Source organism: Anticarsia gemmatalis, chromosome 23, assembly GCF_050436995.1.
Source record: "Anticarsia gemmatalis isolate Benzon Research Colony breed Stoneville strain chromosome 23, ilAntGemm2 primary, whole genome shotgun sequence".
In the NCBI taxonomy this organism is placed as follows: Eukaryota; Metazoa; Arthropoda; class Insecta; order Lepidoptera; family Erebidae; genus Anticarsia; species Anticarsia gemmatalis.
The window spans coordinates 4,602,412-4,622,148 of record NC_134767.1 but is presented as its reverse complement, the minus strand read 5'-3'; the positions used below and the strand labels follow the sequence as shown (position 1 = coordinate 4,622,148).

At 35.1% G+C, this 19,737-nt stretch overlaps 2 protein-coding genes across 2 annotated transcripts; both read right to left on the bottom strand.

Moving 5' to 3' along the window:
* Positions 1-526: 526 nt before the first annotated feature.
* Positions 527-6,907, bottom strand: LOC142983202 (chitin deacetylase 8-like). Its single transcript, XM_076130092.1, has 6 exons — positions 6,709-6,907; positions 5,631-5,943; positions 5,135-5,402; positions 1,840-2,026; positions 1,022-1,159; positions 527-669 (listed from the first exon to the last, which is right to left on the bottom strand). Exons 1-6 carry the CDS (start codon positions 6,874-6,876, stop codon positions 595-597), a joined length of 1,149 nt encoding a protein of 382 aa, XP_075986207.1. The 5' UTR covers positions 6,877-6,907; the 3' UTR covers positions 527-594.
* Positions 6,908-9,524: 2,617 nt separating this feature from the next.
* On the bottom strand, positions 9,525-12,506 carry LOC142983164 (chitin deacetylase 8-like). Its single transcript, XM_076130041.1, has 6 exons — positions 12,273-12,506; positions 11,301-11,613; positions 10,906-11,173; positions 10,410-10,596; positions 10,031-10,168; positions 9,525-9,678 (listed from the first exon to the last, which is right to left on the bottom strand). Exons 1-6 carry the CDS (start codon positions 12,459-12,461, stop codon positions 9,604-9,606), a joined length of 1,170 nt encoding a protein of 389 aa, XP_075986156.1. The 5' UTR covers positions 12,462-12,506; the 3' UTR covers positions 9,525-9,603.
* Between the last annotated feature and the right edge of the window lie 7,231 nt (positions 12,507-19,737).

Sequence of the window (19,737 nt, the reverse complement as noted above, 5' to 3'; positions counted from 1 at the left end):
ATTATTTCTTTTTTTCGTTCTTTCCATCATTCTTTCTTTCTTTCTTGCTTGCTTTCTTTCTTCTTTCCTTTCTTTCTTTCATTCTTTCTTCCTGTCTTTTGTTACATAACCATAAGGTACTTGTTTGGAACCATGCCTAATTGTATTTAGTTTACGTCTCTTAAAACACTTACCTTTATTATTTTTCTTGCTTGATTTATATATCTCTATTAATTTAGTCCCAGATAACTCCCCATCTAACAATTTATATTTTATGTGATATACTAAAAGTGCCTTGATTCCAAATATTTTTAATTGTGTTAATAAATTAAAAGAATAAGTGAGTCGATAACACTTGTATCTCAATTTTAGTAGTTCGATTCTCAACTTCTATCGACTACCGAAAACCGGCTAGTCATCGAGAAATTTTGTATGAAAATCTGGTCAGCGCCTATAATGGGCGTTGTAGGAACAATGGCGTTGTAGGAACAATTTTGGCAGTACATTTTAAATGTCACATTACAATAATAAAACAAAATCTTTAAAAAAAAATATTTTATTTTAAAATTACTTTATTGACTTCATAAATAAATCTTAAGACTATGTTTTTTTGCTTTACTGGCCAAGAGGATTGCCGAGCCACGGATAGACGCGAGGACAGACGTTGCAGAGATCCAACCAGTAAATATTCTGTAAAAAAATGTAAACATACCAATATAGGAAAAATATTTTAACATTTTACAATACATAACTTACAGTCATTTATAGGATAAAGATCAATATAATTTGTTTGAATTAAACGATTAAATTTATAATAATAGTCATAACGACAACTGCATAATTTCTTCTAACTTTTTTTCTTGGTATAAATAAATTTGTGATTTACTTGGATTTATAATAATACTAAAAATATTAATATTTTGTTAACAAACATATTTTTGTAGTATTCATGCTATATTCTGGAATATAATTATATTTTCATAGACAAAACTACCAAAGTTCAATCACTGTTTTCGTTTTTACGTTTTGTTAAAACACTTACGCCATTATGTTCAGCTTGTAGTGGAGTACATGAAATAGCTCTGCAGGTGGTTGGAATAAATGACTTGCACGGCTTTTGTCTGTATTCCGCAATCGTGATGGGGTTCTTTACCCACTCAATGACCTCCTGGGAATTAACCTGTGAAAAGTAAAACATATTGTGACTAAAGAGTAATTATTATATTTTGGGGCTATTAGCACAAATATTTGTTTTTTATTAAGGACGTTTATATTAAAATAAAGATTTTAATTACGGGTAATAGCAAAAGTATCGGAAATCAATATTCAATTGAGTTTTAGCCCCGTTGCGTAATGGTATTCTTATGTCAAACGTGTCGTGTCGTGAGTCAAACATACATATTTAACTGCATGGAATACTATAATCTATACTAATATTTTTAATTATAAAGCTGAAGAGTTTGTTTGTTTGATTGTTTGTTTGTTTGTTTGTTTGACCGCGCTAATCTCAGGAAGTACGGGTCCGATTTGAAAAATTCTTTTGGTGTTAGATAGTCCATTTATCGAGGAAGGCTATAGGCTATATATCATCACGCTACGACCAATAGGAGCGGAATAGCAACGAGAAACCTTACAAAATCGGGGAAAATTATGACCCATTCTCTTTTACGTGACACAAGCGAAGTTGCGCGGGTCAGCTAGTTACTTAATAAAATGTCTCAAAAAAATGATCCTTAAGAAAGTTAAATGTTGATTGTTCAAAAGAAAACTCTGAACTTTGTTTTACATACTATCGCGGAGCGCGTGTTAAATGTTACAAATGTAGAAACTGAAAAGAGAGTAATGGAAATAAAATATTACCATGAACACGTCATTCAAGCTGTTGATCAAGTTCAAGAACCTGACAAAGGCTCTTTCTACGGCGGGGTTGACGGCAATGAACCATTCATGCACGTAGAACGGGAAGGGAGCCCTGTTGCCGTTGTAGTGACGCTCGAAGTTCGCCACGATGAAGTTGTACCATCCTTGTTCATCATTTAGGTCCGGGCTGGTGAAAATATAACGACAGTATAGTATATCAATAGTAATGTTAATTGGGTTGAACGTAAACTAAATGTTTTAGAAAAGTTAAGAAACCAACACGGTCGCTTAATTAAATTTTAACAACTTTGAGGTATTGACGACTAAATGCCAAAATGTCCCTCAATTTTAAGGAATTCTCAATATTTATTTATTTATTTATTTATTTATTGTACTTTTACAATTTACCTTATTCTATTAACTAATTTATACTCGCCAAACTTATTAGTTTAACGGCGAGAATGCGCTCTTACAAACAATAATCAGTGACTTAAAACAAAATAATAAATATCAACAACAAAACTAAAAATTAAATTAACATTTCAACCAACAAAATTAGATAAACATAAAATAATGCTTCTTATATAATACGTATTATGTCGCTCCTTCAATGCAAAAGGGCCACAACTCAAAAAAAAATGAAAATCGTTTTATTGCAAAAATGACACCTGAACCGCCTATATTTTATAGTAAAAAAAAAACCCCATCATTTTTGCTTATATTATGGCTGTACTGACTTACTGCCCTTTTTGCATTAGCTCACTTTGACAGGTAATGTCAGTGCAAAACAGCCACTTTATGAGTTACGCCCGAAAATTTTACGCAAACGCACGTCGGTTGCGTGAAAAAGTGCCACAATCAAAAATACGTCTGTGTTGGGTGCAAAATTTCAAGTTAATGTGTTTATATTTTACTATACAAAACTGCCATATTTTGGAAAACGTCCTTTTTGCATTCTAATTAGAGTATTTTTTACCATATTTTGTAATACAAAAGTGCCATATTTCTGAAAACGACAGTTTTGCATTCAAACACTAGTATTTGTTATTATATTTTGTAATATAACAGTAGCATATTTTGAAATACGTCCCTTTTGCATTAAATGATTGTGGAATAAATAATTATTTTTAGCGTGCTACAATGGGAAGGCCATAAATATGGCCCTTTGGCATGATAATAATTTTAGTTTTCGTTATAATTTTCGAAATAAAATTTAACATTTTGATGCAATGAAAGGCAAGGGGGGACCCTTTCCTTTCAAATCGCCCTTTTAGCGGCAAGATCCGACTAGTTCTTTTCAAATTCGTCTAGGTCATCCCGCCATCTCCGTTTAGGTCTCCCGCGTCTGCGACGACCATCTTCTGGCATCCAGTTGGTAGATATGCCCACCTTTCCGGATGCATGCGGATATTGTGGCCGGCCCAGTTCCATTTCAACCTGGCGGTCTTCTTCCCTAAATCGGCTATGCGAGTTTGGGAGCGCAGTATAGAATTTTGGACGTGATCTGTTCTTCTTACATCTGATATACTACGCTCCATTTCTCTCTGGCAAACCTTCGGTTTCTACTTTTGGTTTTCCATAAGGGACCATGTTTGGGCACCGTAGGTTAGGACGGGTAGTATAAACATTTCGACGAGCTTCCGCTTTAGTGACAGTCGAAGGTTACCTTTCATTAGCTCTTTCATGGACCAGGAGCTCTTCAAGGCACTTGTGGCACGTTTGTCCAACTCTTTGTCCCATCAGTTGTTAAAAGAGGTTATCTGGCTCAAGTAAGTGTACTCGTCGACATAGTGTGTATGACGTGCCCGCCTACCTCGACCCTACGTTTTGTGTTGTTGGTCATAACCTGGGTTCTGTTCTTACTTAGTCCAGTCTGAAGGCTTGCCGTGCTCAGATCTTTGAGCATTGATTCGAGTTCCAATGCAAAGGAAGAAAAGTGGACAATGTCGTCTGCAAAACGAAGGTTTGTTAACTGTTTGCCACTAACAACAATGCCTTTTGATTGCCGCCAGGCTCCTGAAAACTTTTTCGAGGGTGCTGGTAAGTAATTTGGGAGATAGCTGGTCTTCTTGTTTCAAGCTTCTTTGGATTTAGAGAGATTGTTGCATATTGCTTTGATGAGTTTGATGTACGTAGCTTCGATTCTACATAGTATCTTTAAGAAGGTCTTGGTTATGGAGTGATGATTCTATGGCGGAATGACCGATGCTGCCAAAAGCTTTGGAATAATCCACGAATGCTAAATATAAAGGTTTATTAAACTCATAAAACGTTTCTATTATCTTATTTCTTTAATACTCCTGCTGCACTCAGTCTACTCGTCACGTTACCCATTGATTGATGATGATGATTAATGTTTAATTTTACTGAATAATGAAAGTTACGCACAAAGTTGATCTCTATTATATTACTTACTTAATAATAAGTAAAGATTTTTTAATTTAGATTGTTTAATACAATGTTTTCCGGGTGTCTATTCACTTATGGTTTTATTTACTAATAAGATTTAACTTTTTGATACGGTTTTTTACCAAAAAATGTACAATAAACCATTTTTATTTGCAAAACTGTGTTTAATTTTTGACATATTTTTCATGATATTGGTTCAAATCTTGAATGCAAAACGGACTTATATGCTTTTTATTCTTAATAGGTAACAGCTATTACAAAGTTTATATTGTAGATAGATAGAGCTAAAAAATACGCATCTAATGATATATTGACATCTTATATTTAATAAATAAATATATGAAATGTTATAAAAAAACAGTTTCGAAAATTTGTTTTGGCTGTCCTGTAAAATTTATAGTTTTCGATTTGTGTCCCTTTTGTATTCAAGGAGCGATGTATGTATCTACTTATTATATGTAAGTTTATAATTATATTAACATTCAGTCTTTCAGTAGTGTAGCTTTAAGTTTTCTTTTAATGGTGTAATTACTCAGTCTGGGAGTCTGTCTTAACACATCAATCTTATTAAATACTTTTGGTACTATATATTTATTTGTACGCTCTCCATAATAATTTTTTATTTTAGGTTTAATCAGTCTTTTTTCTCTAGCTCTTCTTGTATTATATTTATTTTCTACAACATATGTATGTAGTGGCAGGAATATATTTGAGCATCACTTTAAATTCAAATTGTTTCTGCTTTGACAGACTTGGCAACATGAGCATTATAAAATAATGATCTTCTATTTCATCACTAGCATTAATTCATATATTTCAGTCCAGATGACTGAAATAACAAGGGGACGCTTGAAGATAGTTATCACAAAAGTTTCTGAATACTTACATCCAATAGCAAGTGTCCACAAAGGAACACGGAACATTAAGCAGATCCAACCATGAGACCATCGGCATGACCCAAGGTCCAGGAATGGAACCAGTAGGGCAGGGAGGAATAATGCAGTCTTGAGTTGACCTATAGTCGAGGGTGTAGGGCCAGAGACCTGGGTTTGTGTGAGCTACGGTGGGCCAGGAACAATCGTAGAGAAAGTCGTGTCTGGCCATCATTTCGAAGCTTGTGTTGCCACTCATTTGCAGGAAGGGCAGACGGATACCTGCAAAGTAATGGCTTCTATAGTCAACGGTTGGACCGAGTAAGTTGGGCCGAGATTTTACTGTGACGTAATGGTTTCATCATTCATATATTATATTTGTTGTTTGTATTGTCTTGACAATCTGTTCTCACATTTGACAAAAATTGTCGTGTCTTTGTTCTAAAAATTTAGCTTTTTTGTTGTTGTTTCTTTCTGTAGCTTCTACAATAAGTTTGTAAGAGTGCTTACCTTTGATTGTATCAAATGGGATATTAGCAAAGTGAGCCATCTGAATCCTTTGATGTGCGAACTCTAGCACCATGTCTTCATAAGTGACTTCTGCCCAGTAAGATTGAGGTACTTGATGAGACATGGAGTGAAGGGCAATTTCGAAGCCTCTGTTGTAGAGTTCATTGACCCCTAGGTAGCTGGTGTATTCGTGGTTAACGTAGAAAGTGACTCCTGCGGGACAGTTGTTGGCATTGCGGCGATTGTAGAGGACTCTACGATAAGTTTCCATATTTCGGGTGTTGACTGCATCGTCGAAGGTTATCGTAACGAACTGGAAAAGAAATATTACTAGGCTTCATAACTTGAAGCTGATATATGTGAAAATATGTTCTCGTTTCGCCACTTATGCAGTTGGTCTCATGTAATAAATGCAACTTTTCTGTCAGTTTTTGGAGATGAAACCAAAATCAGAATAATCTCATAACGCTTTGCCTAACTTAGAAGATGAATTGCATAAATGAATAACATAATATAAAGTTAGCTTTGTGGCTATTTACTGTTTCAAGATTTGCGTGGAATTTCCTTATTGTCAAAATAGTTGGATGTATTAAAAAAACTCCGATAAGATAGTATCTTGAAAATAGCAAACCTTTTATTTGATTTCAATGATAATATTATTATCGACGAATTATAACCTACTTATGTATAGGAAAACAGAGATTTTCAGGAAGTCGAGTAAATCCGGAAGATTACGCGATACTATTAAATGTGATTAAATTGCTATTTTGGATCCATTGTCGGAGTAGTTGTCAATAAAGACTGACTAACTGTTAACAAGGACTAAAACTTAAATCTGAATAATCCCGGATTCAAACTGATATTCGACGACGACGCGACGACTTATATCAAACGAGAACCATTTCAAACCGCTTGAACTGTCTTTGGAGTACGTTATTATTTTTTGAAATAGAAAAGTAACCAAGTATTTCATCAAGACGTTTCTTCGGAATACAAGCCTAGCGTAACTGTTAAAAATTTTCATCGCTGTGTATTATGTATTTTCATGTGCAAGACTTTTGATCAAGTTTTTTCTTACCTGTGGGACATCTCGAGCTCGCAATCCCCCAGGAATGTCAGTGCCAGAACATCTGCAATTAGGCAGTTGGCAAGCTTCAGGGTCACACTCCGGTGCTTCATTTTCATCTTCTTCGGCAACCACAGCCGCTGCAACCAGCAACAAACCAAATAGCACCCACTTCTTCATTCTCAACGCTTTTGAATCCAGTAATAAGAAAAAAATAGTCGGTCAATTATATATTTTCGTATAATTGTTTTTATCATTTAATTACTAAAAATAAGATAGGCTATCTTATCAATGTGGGTTGTCAAAATTGATTTCCTAGAGAGACAACAGAAAAACGGTTGGTTAAAAGGATTGTTCGAGATCCACGCAATAGCAAGGCTACTTAATTAGTGCATTAGTCGTTACGATAGCATTTTTGTGTTATCATTGGCCTACCTCGGCCCGACTTCAAACGAAAAGCAATTATAAAAAAATATTGCAAATGATATTGCAATAATTAGTAATAAAATACTTTTTTAAAACAATGTCCTTCGCTACGTCTTTCTGTCAGTTTGTCCGTTAAAAACTGCTGGATTTCATGTGGTTCTTTCCAATATTCATTAAAAGGTTTAAGTGTTTAGCATCTTCAGACATGTGTGAGTCAATAAATACTCAAACGGGCTCAAAATTCGGACAGGACAGCTGTCTTCAGCGATCTTCTCGGTCTGCTAATAATATTATAATGTAACGGGTCTTAAACGCGATTGAAAATTAAAGGTTAGAATACTTTATTTGTTCACCCGACGTTTCGATCGTATTACATCGACCGTGGTCGCGGGCTAATTTAGATCGGTTTAAAATCTTTAAGTGTCTGCTAATTTGTCTAGCTAGATATAAATTGATGAATTGATATAAGTTACGATATCGATACCTGTTGTATGTTCTATGAGCCCCAGTATACTTATAGAGAATTTTATCCAAACCTATTTCATGCGTAGCTTTTGGGGATAGGTAACACATAGAATGATATTTTCACATTTTAAATATTAGTGAGCAATCAGAAGGTAAGGTATATGTAGGTACTATATAAATATGCATGGCTTAACAACCAGCCACGGTTTTATCCGGCTTTGACTTATTTGCATCTTTAAATTCATATCATAAGAGTCTATTCATTATTTAGTTAATTTCACTTAAGTCTCATAAGTGTAATTAACTTTTAATTTATCAATGGTATTTAAAGGAGAATGGGCAAAATAGTATGGAGCCTGGGCGATCCGCGGCCAAACTAGATTTTTTGTTTTTTTAATGTAGTTTAGTCCTATAATTACTGTGTAGAAGTTGTATTGCCGCGACGCACTTATATGACGAACAAAATACATTTTTGTTTTTGAGCACTTTTAATGGTATAAAAACATATTTTTGGCTTATATTCGGAGATTAAATAAAAAGTACTATTTATATTATTGCATACAAATGTAGACATTATTAATATTCGAACAATCATAACATGTAAATATATAAATATCGTAACAAGTAAACATCTTGCTCTTCTATAATATATTCACTGAGACGACTTATCTATCTTGAATGCTCAGCTTAAAAACGAGGCGTTCATAGCCAGTTGCGCTCACTGGTCGGTAAACGATCTGTTGGTTAAGCAACCGTTGGCGCGGTCATTCTATAGATGGGTGACCGCATTGTGGTATTTGAACTGAGCTTCTCCGTGCTTCCGAGGGCACGTAAAAAGTCGGTCCCGGTTGTTGTCAACTAAAGTAACATTCGGGCGGCTTGAACAACTTTGAAACTAGGTGAACCATATGATAGATAGATACGAGTTACGATTATTGTTCATTTTGATGGCATTGCAATCGTTATAAGAAGATGTAACGTTATTACACAACATTAAATGCATTACAGACACGAAATAATTGTATTTGTTCTATGAAATTCCATTATATTTACATGTCAATATATTGTTTCCTGAAAGGATTGCAGCGAAACGTTCTTAGTCAAAGTTGTTCCTAGTTATCATTACTTTAATTTGACACTTCTTTCATTAATGGCCGCCGCCCGCCCAGGAGTGCCCATTCTCCTTTTATTAAATAAATATAGTCTCCTATGTATAACCTCAAAAACCCTCGGTTTCTGTCGTCTTCTATTCGACAATAATTACTTATGTAGTATTTGGAATCATTGGAACTACAAATTACTTTTATTCTGTTCAAATATTAATGTGAAAATGCAGGACAAAATCTGAGTTTATAATATACTAGCTGACCCGCGCAACTTCGCTTGCGTCACATAAGAGAGAATGGGTCAGAATTTTCCACGTTTTTGTAACATTTTTTACTATTACTCTGCTCCTATTGGTCATAGCGTGATGATATAAAATATGCTTTTTTTTCACGAAAAATATTCTTAAAACTATTTATATCTCTTAATATAACGAAATCGCGCTAAGGCATATCCGCCATTAAAACAGTTGCCATGACAACGGAAATTTGTTAATTCAGTGTCATTATAATACTAAATATTCGCGACTTCGTTCGCCACCTGAATTTTCCCGGGAAATGCGTCATTTTCCCGGGGTAAAAAGTAGCCTATGTCCTTTCTCGGGTATCAAAATATCTCCATACCAAATTTCATGCAAATTGGTTCAGTATTTTAGGCGTGATTGAGTAGCAGACAGACAGACAGACAGACAGACAGAGTTACTTTCGCATTTATAATATTATATATTAGTATGGAAGTATGGATTCTACTAACAAAATAATGGCGTTTAAACTTCAGTTGAAAATATAGTTTTTTGGTCTAGTGTCAAGAAAATATAACAACGGAAACACATGTTCAGTTTGAGATATTATTTATATGTATAATAATTTCTTAAAACTACATTAACATCTTAAAATAATAATCACAGCCGTTTTACTGTCCTAGAGGGTTGTTTATCCAGGGGTAGACGCGAGGGCACACGTTGCAGATTTGCATCCAGTACACGTTCTGTAAAAGAAATTGCGATCATTATCGTTTATTATAAACATGAACATTATAAAGTTCCCTATGGAATGATTTCCAGAAGGGAAGGGGGATTAAATTTTGCTAAAAACTTCTGTCAAAAATGTTTAACCTGGCTTTGCTAGGCTTGGAATATTTTGTATTCAATTGAAGCGTACAATGCGTTAAAAAAATTACAGGCAGATAAAGAACTAAAATTTCATCACGATTCACATAATGATGAAATCGATGTCAGAAATTCTCAACACGAATGCGAGCGCAGCGAAAAATCTAACCTTTAATTCTAAACTATCTCAATGTCTATTATACTTATTTATAAAAGAACAACAATACTTACGCCAGTGGCTTCAGCAGTAAGTGGACCACAGCTGGTAGGTCTGCAAACTGTAGGAGTATACCTTCTGCAAGACTGCTGCCTGTACTCACTCACAGTGACTGGGTTCTTTACCCATTCTATTACTTCTTCGGACGTCACCTGTTACATCAAATTAGATAATGTGTTGTAATATTCGGTAATAATATTTCATAATGGATCTTTTTACCACCTTGGTTTTTTTCTAAATAAGCAGAATTACACAAAGCCATTAAATATGAAATAATTGATAAAACATGGACAGTAGGTTCAAGGGTAAAGGTTAGACAAAGGGCGAATAAAATTATCTATTGAATAATCTATCAAATGGTTGTAGACTTGCTTTGTAAGATAAAATAATTACCATAAAAGCGTCGTTCAAGCTGTTGACCATGTCCAAGAATCTAATCAAGGCGTTGCTCACAGCGGGGTAGGCAGCTAAGAAAGCTTCGTGGACGAAGAACCCGAAGGGAGCTCTGTTGCCCTTGTAATGCCTCTCGAAGTTGGTCAGAATGAACTCATACCAGCCGTTCTCGTCGTTGCGGTCAGGACTGTGAAAATATAGATTTTATTATGTGAAACCAATCGTAAAATAATGATGATAAAAAGAAGATACATTTGATTGTGTGGTGTAAAAATCTATTCGCGTTCTAAAGCCTAGCTTTATTTTATTTACATGCAGATTATGAACATCTAGTTTATATAAACACAAATATTTGTTCTACATGAGTATCGAACTTAACCCGTATGCAATTGTGGAGACGTAGTAATCAACATATCAATTTCAGTATAGATCTTATAGATTTTAGCCATTTAGGCTTGGTGCTTAAATTGCGCTAATGTTGTCAAATCAAACTTACGTGGAGAAACAGGCATCCACAAACGAACACGGGAAGTTTTGAAGATCCGACCAAGCTACCAGAGGGAAGACCCAAGGTCCGGGAATGGACGAAGTGGGGCAGGGAGGAACAATGCACGGCTGGGTCGATTTGTAGTCCAGTGTGTATGGCCAAAGACCAGGGTCAGTCTGCGTAATGGTTGGCCAGGAACAGTCGTACAGAAGGTTGTGGTTGGCCATCATTTTGAAAGTCGCGTCACCAGCCATTTGGAGGAAAGGCATTCGGAGACCTGAAATAGTTTGTAAATTAAGTCTTCAATAGGTCTTTTTGTATTTGAACTATTTGACTTGATAACACAATAATTTTTTCTCGAACTCAAAAAGCTTGAGCTTGATACAAATATTACTCGAACTTACCCTTTATAGATTCGTAGGGAATGTTAGCAAAGTGCGCTATTAGAGATTTTTGTTCAGCGAATTCTTTGACCAAGGTTTCGTAAGTGGCATTGGCCCAGTAAGACTGGGGTGTCTGATGGGTGATAGAATGGAGAGCGATCTCGAAGCCATTGTTGTAAAGTTCGTTGACCGCCTGGTAGTTGGTATATTCGTGGCTGACGTAGAAGGTGGCACCAGCCGGGCAGCCGTTGGAGTTTCTACGATTGAACAGCATGCGACGGTAGTTCACAATGTTGATGACATTGACTGCGTCATCGAAGGTTACTGTGACGAGCTGGAAAGGTAATTTTGTTCTTTAATAACGGGTCCTTAACCTAGTTTAAGACGGATATAAGACCTTTGCTCTACCAAAGAAATGAAAATGCGCAAAATTCGAGCCGTCTCAAGATTAAGTAAGGACCTACTAGAAGATAGTCTTGACTAAGAAGCGATCAGTCTTAATTTGATATTGTGCAGCCTAATTTTGAAACTAAAGGTTAATGAGAATACAACAATTAATACTTCATTCTAAATAAATGCATTTTCCATAAATGTCGTATAATGTAATCAATGCTGAAATATCAGGTGATGTTGGAAGCAAATAATCAGATGCTGAGTTGATATAACCATGATAACGTTGATAATTACCGGTTATGTATATTGAAAATGAAGTTCACTAATGCAATGAATATTTGCAGTATTAACAAAAACTTTTATCCATTATTATATTATAATTAAGATAATAACTGCTACACGAAGAATAAAATTGCTCCAATTTATAAAATAATTCAGATACTTTTACACAACTTAAAAGCTGCAGTTGTTGACTTTAACATACAAGTATAAATTTGCATCATCATTAGAATTATCGAGAATTAATTTTATATCATAATAGATCTATATACCATCATCAACCAGTTTCAAATGTTATTAAAATATCCCTTCTTTACTAACCTGCGGAATATCTCTAGCTGCTAAACCGCCGGGAATCTGAGTAGTAGAACATCTGCAACTCGGGAGCTTGCAGGCTTCAGGGTCACATACTGGAGCTTCAACAGGCCCCTCAGGTTCTTCTGTATCCTCATCAGCTACAACAGCTGATGCAGCAAGCACCAACAGTCCGAACAGAATCCACTTCTTCATCGTTCACGGTCCTTGAGACAGTAATGACGATCGTGTAATTAATCGTCAATTTATAATAGCTATTTTTATCGTTCTAGCTATATATAATTAGTTTTATTTCTGTTTATATTATCTTATCTGCATAACTGATTTAAGGGAATTATTGAAATAGGTACGAGTTGATACGATGTGGATTTGTGAAGGAAATGTTTGTTTGTTTGTCGTATGGTTAGTGGTCAACCTAGTGTTAAAGTTGTTCAAGCCGCCCAAGAGGCCTTTGACGTGGCTTAACGACTGTTATCTTAGTAGACAACAACCGGGACCGACTTTTAACGTGCCCTCCGAAGTACGGAGACGCCCAGTTCAAATACCACTATGCGGTCACCCATCTATGGAATGACCGCGCCAATGGTTGCTTAACCCACAGATCGTTTACCGACCGGTGAGCGCCACTGGCTATGGGCGCCTCCATCCGGTGAAGGAAATTATCTATTTGGATAAGTTAGAAAGATTGGTGAATAATATGATGTATTAATCGAAATGCAGAACATTGGACTTCTTTTAAATGGTAGCCTAATAAGAAGGTTTTGAAGGTAATCGGTTGGATGTTTTTGCGTTCATCAAACAATAAGATAGATATCCAATAGAGTCACAAATATATCGGTATATCTATTATCAATTTTAATTAGTAGCTGAGTAGTAATTTATCTTTTCTATGAAATTCATTGATGTATTTTATATGTTTAAATATCTAATCTGACTTAGATGAATATCAACCAAAACACAAACATCACACGCGTCATAGTTGGCAACCGGATGGAAAATAATTGGATTGTTTTTATCGTGATATAAAATCTTTAAACTAGTAGCTTCTGCTTGTTATTTTTTGAAATCAACTCATGGACTTATTAGACACCAAAACGACCATGTATTTTTGTTCCTGCGTAAATGTTTTACAAGGATATCTCGAAGAGCGTATTAAACCAGAAGTCCTGCGCTCTATCTTTTGGCGTTTCGGTTTACTGTCCTACTTTGTTATAGGAAGGATATTGTGCTAAACGACATTTATGTAATACGTAGTAACGTTGTTAGTAACAAGTGCTTAGTACTCGTAACCGGCGATCCCGTATCACAAGATGTATTATGGATGTGGAGCAAAGAAAGTTTGTAAGGATCGTACCAAGTGGCGTTCTTTGGTCTCGACCAACCCCTATGGAAAAAAGGAGTAATAATATTATGAATATATGTTGTAAATTTGTTTTTTTGACCGTGTGACAATTAGTCACGATGTTTTTCCTTTGCCTTAAATAGTCTCGTGACGAGGGCTGATACGTCATATTTAACATTTTAAAGATTTTTCCGACTTAGTGACTTATCGCAAATAGCTTCAGTATTATGATAGGTGTATGATAATTTGTGATTCATTATAATGGAACCATATGTCTCTAATTAAGGATTTTTATTCATTGTAATATATTATTAACTTTAACCTACCTCTAGGTATAACGACTAACACTTTCTGTTTGCCTGATTCTGCAAAGTTTTGAATGAATTCTTCTTCTTTTTTTGTATAAATACCTTGTCCGTATATATAATTGCATATGTTATGCAATTATACATACGGACTTTTGTAAAATGTACAAACAACAAATTATGACATCACTAAGGCAGTAAGACATTACTATCTGGGGGCACGGAAGTGCCCCCGCAAGTCGAGCAAAAAAAAAGCGGCACGGCCGTAACATCCTTTTCTCGAAGCAATTCGGGCTATTTTTGACACCCCTATAATTTCGTTGTGGATAAAACAAGAAGCCTGGATTTTCAGCAACTAATCAGTCATTGTATAAACACGGTATATTTAAAATTTCAGTCAATTTGAACCAGTAGTTTAAGAATGACAACTTGTTAAAATTTTGAATTTTGTCACTCACTGATTCACTGACTCACTGACTCACCGATCATCAAAAGTCTAAGGTACTTCTAGCAGACTTAGAAGCTTAAAATTTAGAATACAAATAGGGTTTAGTGTTTTAATCATGGGAAAAATTTAATATTTTCTAATTTAGGTCCAGTTTTCTAAATACACCAACTGCAACAATAACTTTGTAATCCCATATAAATGTATAATATTACAAGGTTACATTTGCAGTTAATGAATTATTATTACTGTAGAAAATAAAATAAATAAATAAGTGTAAATAGGTACCTACTGTATGAGGCATAACGGGAGGGGGTATAGGGTGGGTAAGGGTGTTTAGCCCATGAAACTGAACAACATTCCCATAGGAAAATATGTTGAATTATGAAAAAAAAAACGTCTTTCCATACAAATTGGACTTATGTTCGCCCTACAAAAAGAAGTGAGATGCCATCAAAAACATTCTGTAAAAACCTCAAGTCTCGCCGTAAAAAGTTGTGAGATCTATATAATACCAAGTCGATTAATCTATTTAGTCTCTACTTAAAGGACCTTCTGTCTTAAGTTATTACGTATGTTATTATCATGCCAATTTTAAAAAAAATACCTTTAAAACAAATAGATCGACTTGGTCATTGCAAGAAAACACAAATTCGCCATTAACATTTCAGGAGCATTAACTAATCAAATCATGCGATGGCCAGGTCGGTCTATTTGTTTTAGAGGTATTCTTTTTTAATTGGCATGATAATAACATACGTAATAACTCAAGACAGAAGGTCCTTTAAGTAGAGACTAAATAGATTAATCGACTTGGTATTATATAGATCTCACAACTTTTTACGGCGAGACTTGAGGTTTTTACAGAATGTTTTTGATGGCATATATTATGCATAAGATATTTATCATAAAAACGATTATATTGCAAGCTGTAAGTCCCCGACCGATATAATCTTATTTGGGTCATGTGTATCAAAGTACGTGAAATAACAATAATCTGAGGTAATCAATTTGTGCTAAGCCGGATAGAGAGATAAGGGCTATTTCTTGACAGGTAGCTAATCTTATGAGCTTCATATTTAAGTCCTGTCATCTTATTTTGCCAGTCGTTAGCGAGATCTATTTTTCAATTTTTATTGATAAATAGTAGTTTTGAGATCTGTTGAGATTAAAATGATTTTTTAACGGCAATTTCATCATCTCCACTCAGCGACAATTAGCTGATCTGGTAGGTTTTAAACACGTTTTTTCATTGAAGACCTAAGAGATTTCTTCCAACTATAGGCTCCAGTCTCTGCGGGTGGAGCCGAATACCTGCATTTTACTTCCTTCCACTGACTTTGACTTCCACAACGCTAGGTTATAAAACAACATCCATTAGTTACTATAAGAGATGTATACCAATAAATATTTTTTTATATCCGATCGTCAAAGGCCACATCAAGTCACCTCAAAGGCCTTCGGGCGGCTTGACCAACTTTGACACTAGGTTGACACCATACAATGAGAGTGATTTCCGATCGTTGCTGCTAGAGGGCGGACTACATATGGGTTGAATTACCCAAGTATATTATTTGTGGGATCCACAAATAGTTATTTCGGGTCTGGTTGTACATTGCAATTACAAGAGCAATTCTTAGTGCAGGAGTTGTCTGTAAAATTAATTTGTTATTTTGACGTTGCAATTACGTCTATTTTATTGCAGTGTAAATAGATAAGATACCAATCGTGAAATTGTTTTTAGAAAGTAAAAAGTAGTGAAAACCCGACATACGTGTATTATTAACATTGGAACTTCCGGTGGCAATTAAGTATTTGTGAAAATTTCCCAAGATACAAATCAGTTTCTATCTATGAATGATATCAGATATAATGATTATTTGTAATGACGCAATTAGGGCGTAATAACTTGCCGAGAAGGTTCGTAGAATTAACCAAATACTGGGAAATACCCGCGTCTTGTTTTTAATTGAGTAGTTGATGAATTGACGATTAACTAGGTATATCTAGAATTTTGTCTAGAAATCTTTAGGTAATATTGATTGATGATCATGTTCGCGATTACGTCTATCTAGTTTTTTGCATAGATGCCTAAGTATACCTGTTTTAGTTTTACTACTTAAAAGTAGTGTATTTTTTGTATATTTTTTCTCCTTGCACATTAGTTATTACCGTACGTATACATTAGGTCGGGGAAAAAGTATTTTCGCATTATAGTATGTATGAACTTGTAATAAAATCTTTTCTATACTCAAAAAAGCTCGATATTTGGGTACCTCACGAGCTTGTCACTTGTGATTCTTAAAGCCAAAGAGATTTTATTACAAGTTCATACATACTATAATGCGAAAATACTTTTTCCCCAACCTTATATTTAGCTTATTGACAACGTATATACGCGCAAGTTCCATAACGGCATATGTCACACATCTGTAAGGTAAGATGTGCTCTTTTCAAATTGCATATTCAGTTATGCCGGCGATAATTTGATTCACAGAATAGTATGATTATCATCACCAGTAGTTGACAATAATCGGTATTTGTGCTATTAATTTCGGCTTCTTCAAATATGCTATATTATCAGCTAATGAGGCGATAATACTGCAATCGATTCGATTTTATTTTGGTTATCCAAGTAATGATAGTAGAATATTATCGTGATTTGAGTAATTCTTTAATGTATTTTGCTATTATTTTACCGAATTGTTTTGCTAGCTGACACTAATATTTTAATCTCCTGATAAATATTATATAGCGTTATATGTAGTAGTTTGACAGATGTTTTTTTATTACTCGTATATTTATGTTATATTCATCATTAGACCTATACACTCTGATTTTTTAATGTAATCTATTTTTACTTGTAATATGTGTGAAAGATGAATGATGTCATTAAGGTAAATAATATATCGTCAATTCAATTATTAATTTCAAATAGAAATTATCTACTGAAACAAATTAAATAGAACATAAAATAAATTGCCGATTATACAAAAGCAGACGCCAGCCATCTATCGTCACTTGCGTGAACTAAAAGTAATGTGACCACGATTTCGAAACAGTATGCGAAAACGGCTGTCACGTCACGAATAGTAGTTCCACTATATTAACATAGATGGCAGTAAGATGAAGCCACCTGGCGGTCGAATATTGAACTTTTGAAATAGGGTTGTTGTTGCCTGTGTCGAATATTTCTCTATGAGGTTGTAAAAGTTCGCGGTAGATACAACAGAGAGAGCTTTGTATTAAGCTATATTATTATTCTTAGGCCCAGCGCAGACAGAGCGGAATAATCCTCGCGCGGTCTCGAGCATTTTCTTTACGGCTCGCGGATGCTCGAGCATGCTCGCGACTGCTCGAGCCTGCGCGAGGAAAACTTTCTAGGTTACTATTCTTCATTAAACAGGCCAGTTTTCGTGAAAATTCGTCAACGATGATAGACTGGGCCATGATTATAATTGCTCTTTTGACTGAAGAAGAATAAAAATGACGTTCTCTCTCTTTAAACTCAGTAACAACATTGTAATTTTTCATACGATGCTCGCGCGTCCTCGAGTATGTGCGGGGATACCCGTGCATCCTCGAGGACGCGCGAGCATTTTTTGACAGGATCAAGCAATTATGCACTTTATTTTAATTCTTTTAAAGTTGATTTGCAAGTGCGTTAAAAAAATCCTCTCCGCTGCGCTCCTCTTGGTCTGCGCTGGGCCTTATGATCTAGAAACTAGGAAGTCGAAATGATTTTTTGTCGTACAGTTTATGCCTTCTATAATTTGGATTAAGTAGAACCGTAATAGGTAACCAATCGCAGTAGACATTAATGTTTATTTAAATAGTTAAACTGATTTGTTATGGTAAATTAAAATATCATTTGACGAAAATATTAGTACGATAGCTTTCAACATGAATGTTCTAATGCTTTTAAACTTAGGTTACGACATAGTAGAATAAACTCTCTTAGTATTAGTAGAAACTTGTTATCAGTTGGAAGGTACTTATCACATTGACATGCCTCTAAGCAAAACCCCAACTTCCTCCCTATCAACTTTCTACACAACACATAAATCTGGGCTTATCTTTCATTTTCCCAACATGCGAACTACGTTACAAACTAATTTACAACCTCAACTAAATTACAATACCCAACGGCTTATTATGCCCAGATAATTTCACTATAATATACGCCGTCCCAAAAATAGCACATCAATTATTTTCCCAGTTTATTTGGCACGAAAGGAATTTAGGCACCGCGGGGATAGTGGGCACAAGGGTTTACACCTGGGACATCGTTACGGCGGCCAAAAGTCCCCGGCTCGGTAGGGATTTCCGGGATTCCGCGGTTTGATACGAAAACTAGGGATGGCTTAGCTACACGCTAGTGTTTTTTTCTCGCCTTATGATCTTTGCGACCCCGATTATCTGTTTAGACAGGGCTATAAAAATATAAAGAGGGTTGTGGAAATAAAAATACTGAAAATATTTAGTAGGATTTCGCACCCGTTTCTTTACCTGTTATTTGCATTATTTTATGGTGGACTCATATTGTTGGGGTTTTATATGCTTATAAGGTAAAAAGGTAGGGTCCTGAAATGGTGCCTATTTACACCATGATATACCGATTCAATTTTCCATATTGGTTAGAGAATGGAGGACGGAGATCCTTAAAATTCAAATTTGGAAATTCATATAACATATATATCAGAGGGAGAGGTTATGAGTCCCGAAGGATATGATTTCGTTACCTGTCATTATATTTTCCTTTTGGGATCGGAGCGGAAGGAATAAAGAAATTGATTTTTAATGCGCGCCGGTAATATTCTTTACACATGCAATTTTACCCATTACTTTATGAGGATTAAAAAACAACAAAATTTTATTTATTACTTGTACAGCTGGTACTATATAAATTTTAGATCCTACATTACAAAGACATGTCGCTGGATATTTTAATTTTATACACTCGTACATATTTTCTAACCAACAAAAGTATTTCAAAACATTTTTCATCTAGACAGAAGTACGTACATTAAGCACTGTACCTAACATGTTCGTGTAATACCTTTTTGCGTGTGAAATATGTTACAGACATCATCATTATCGCATCCTCCCTAATGTTGAACACATTCAGCTCGGCTTCCACTCTACTTATTTGAAGTGATTGATTACGACTGTAATATTGTTTCACTAGTGTCTGCTAGCAGAAAATTGGCATTATCTTTTCATAATATAAACTGTTTGCGGTTATACTATCTGATACATATAAAGAGTGAAAAAAGGACGATGTAGAGAGTATACTTAAAATATTTATGCCCTAGCTCGCTTTTATTTAAAAAAAAAAACTACTCACTGTACACAACTCACCCTGTAGCTGTCGCGAAA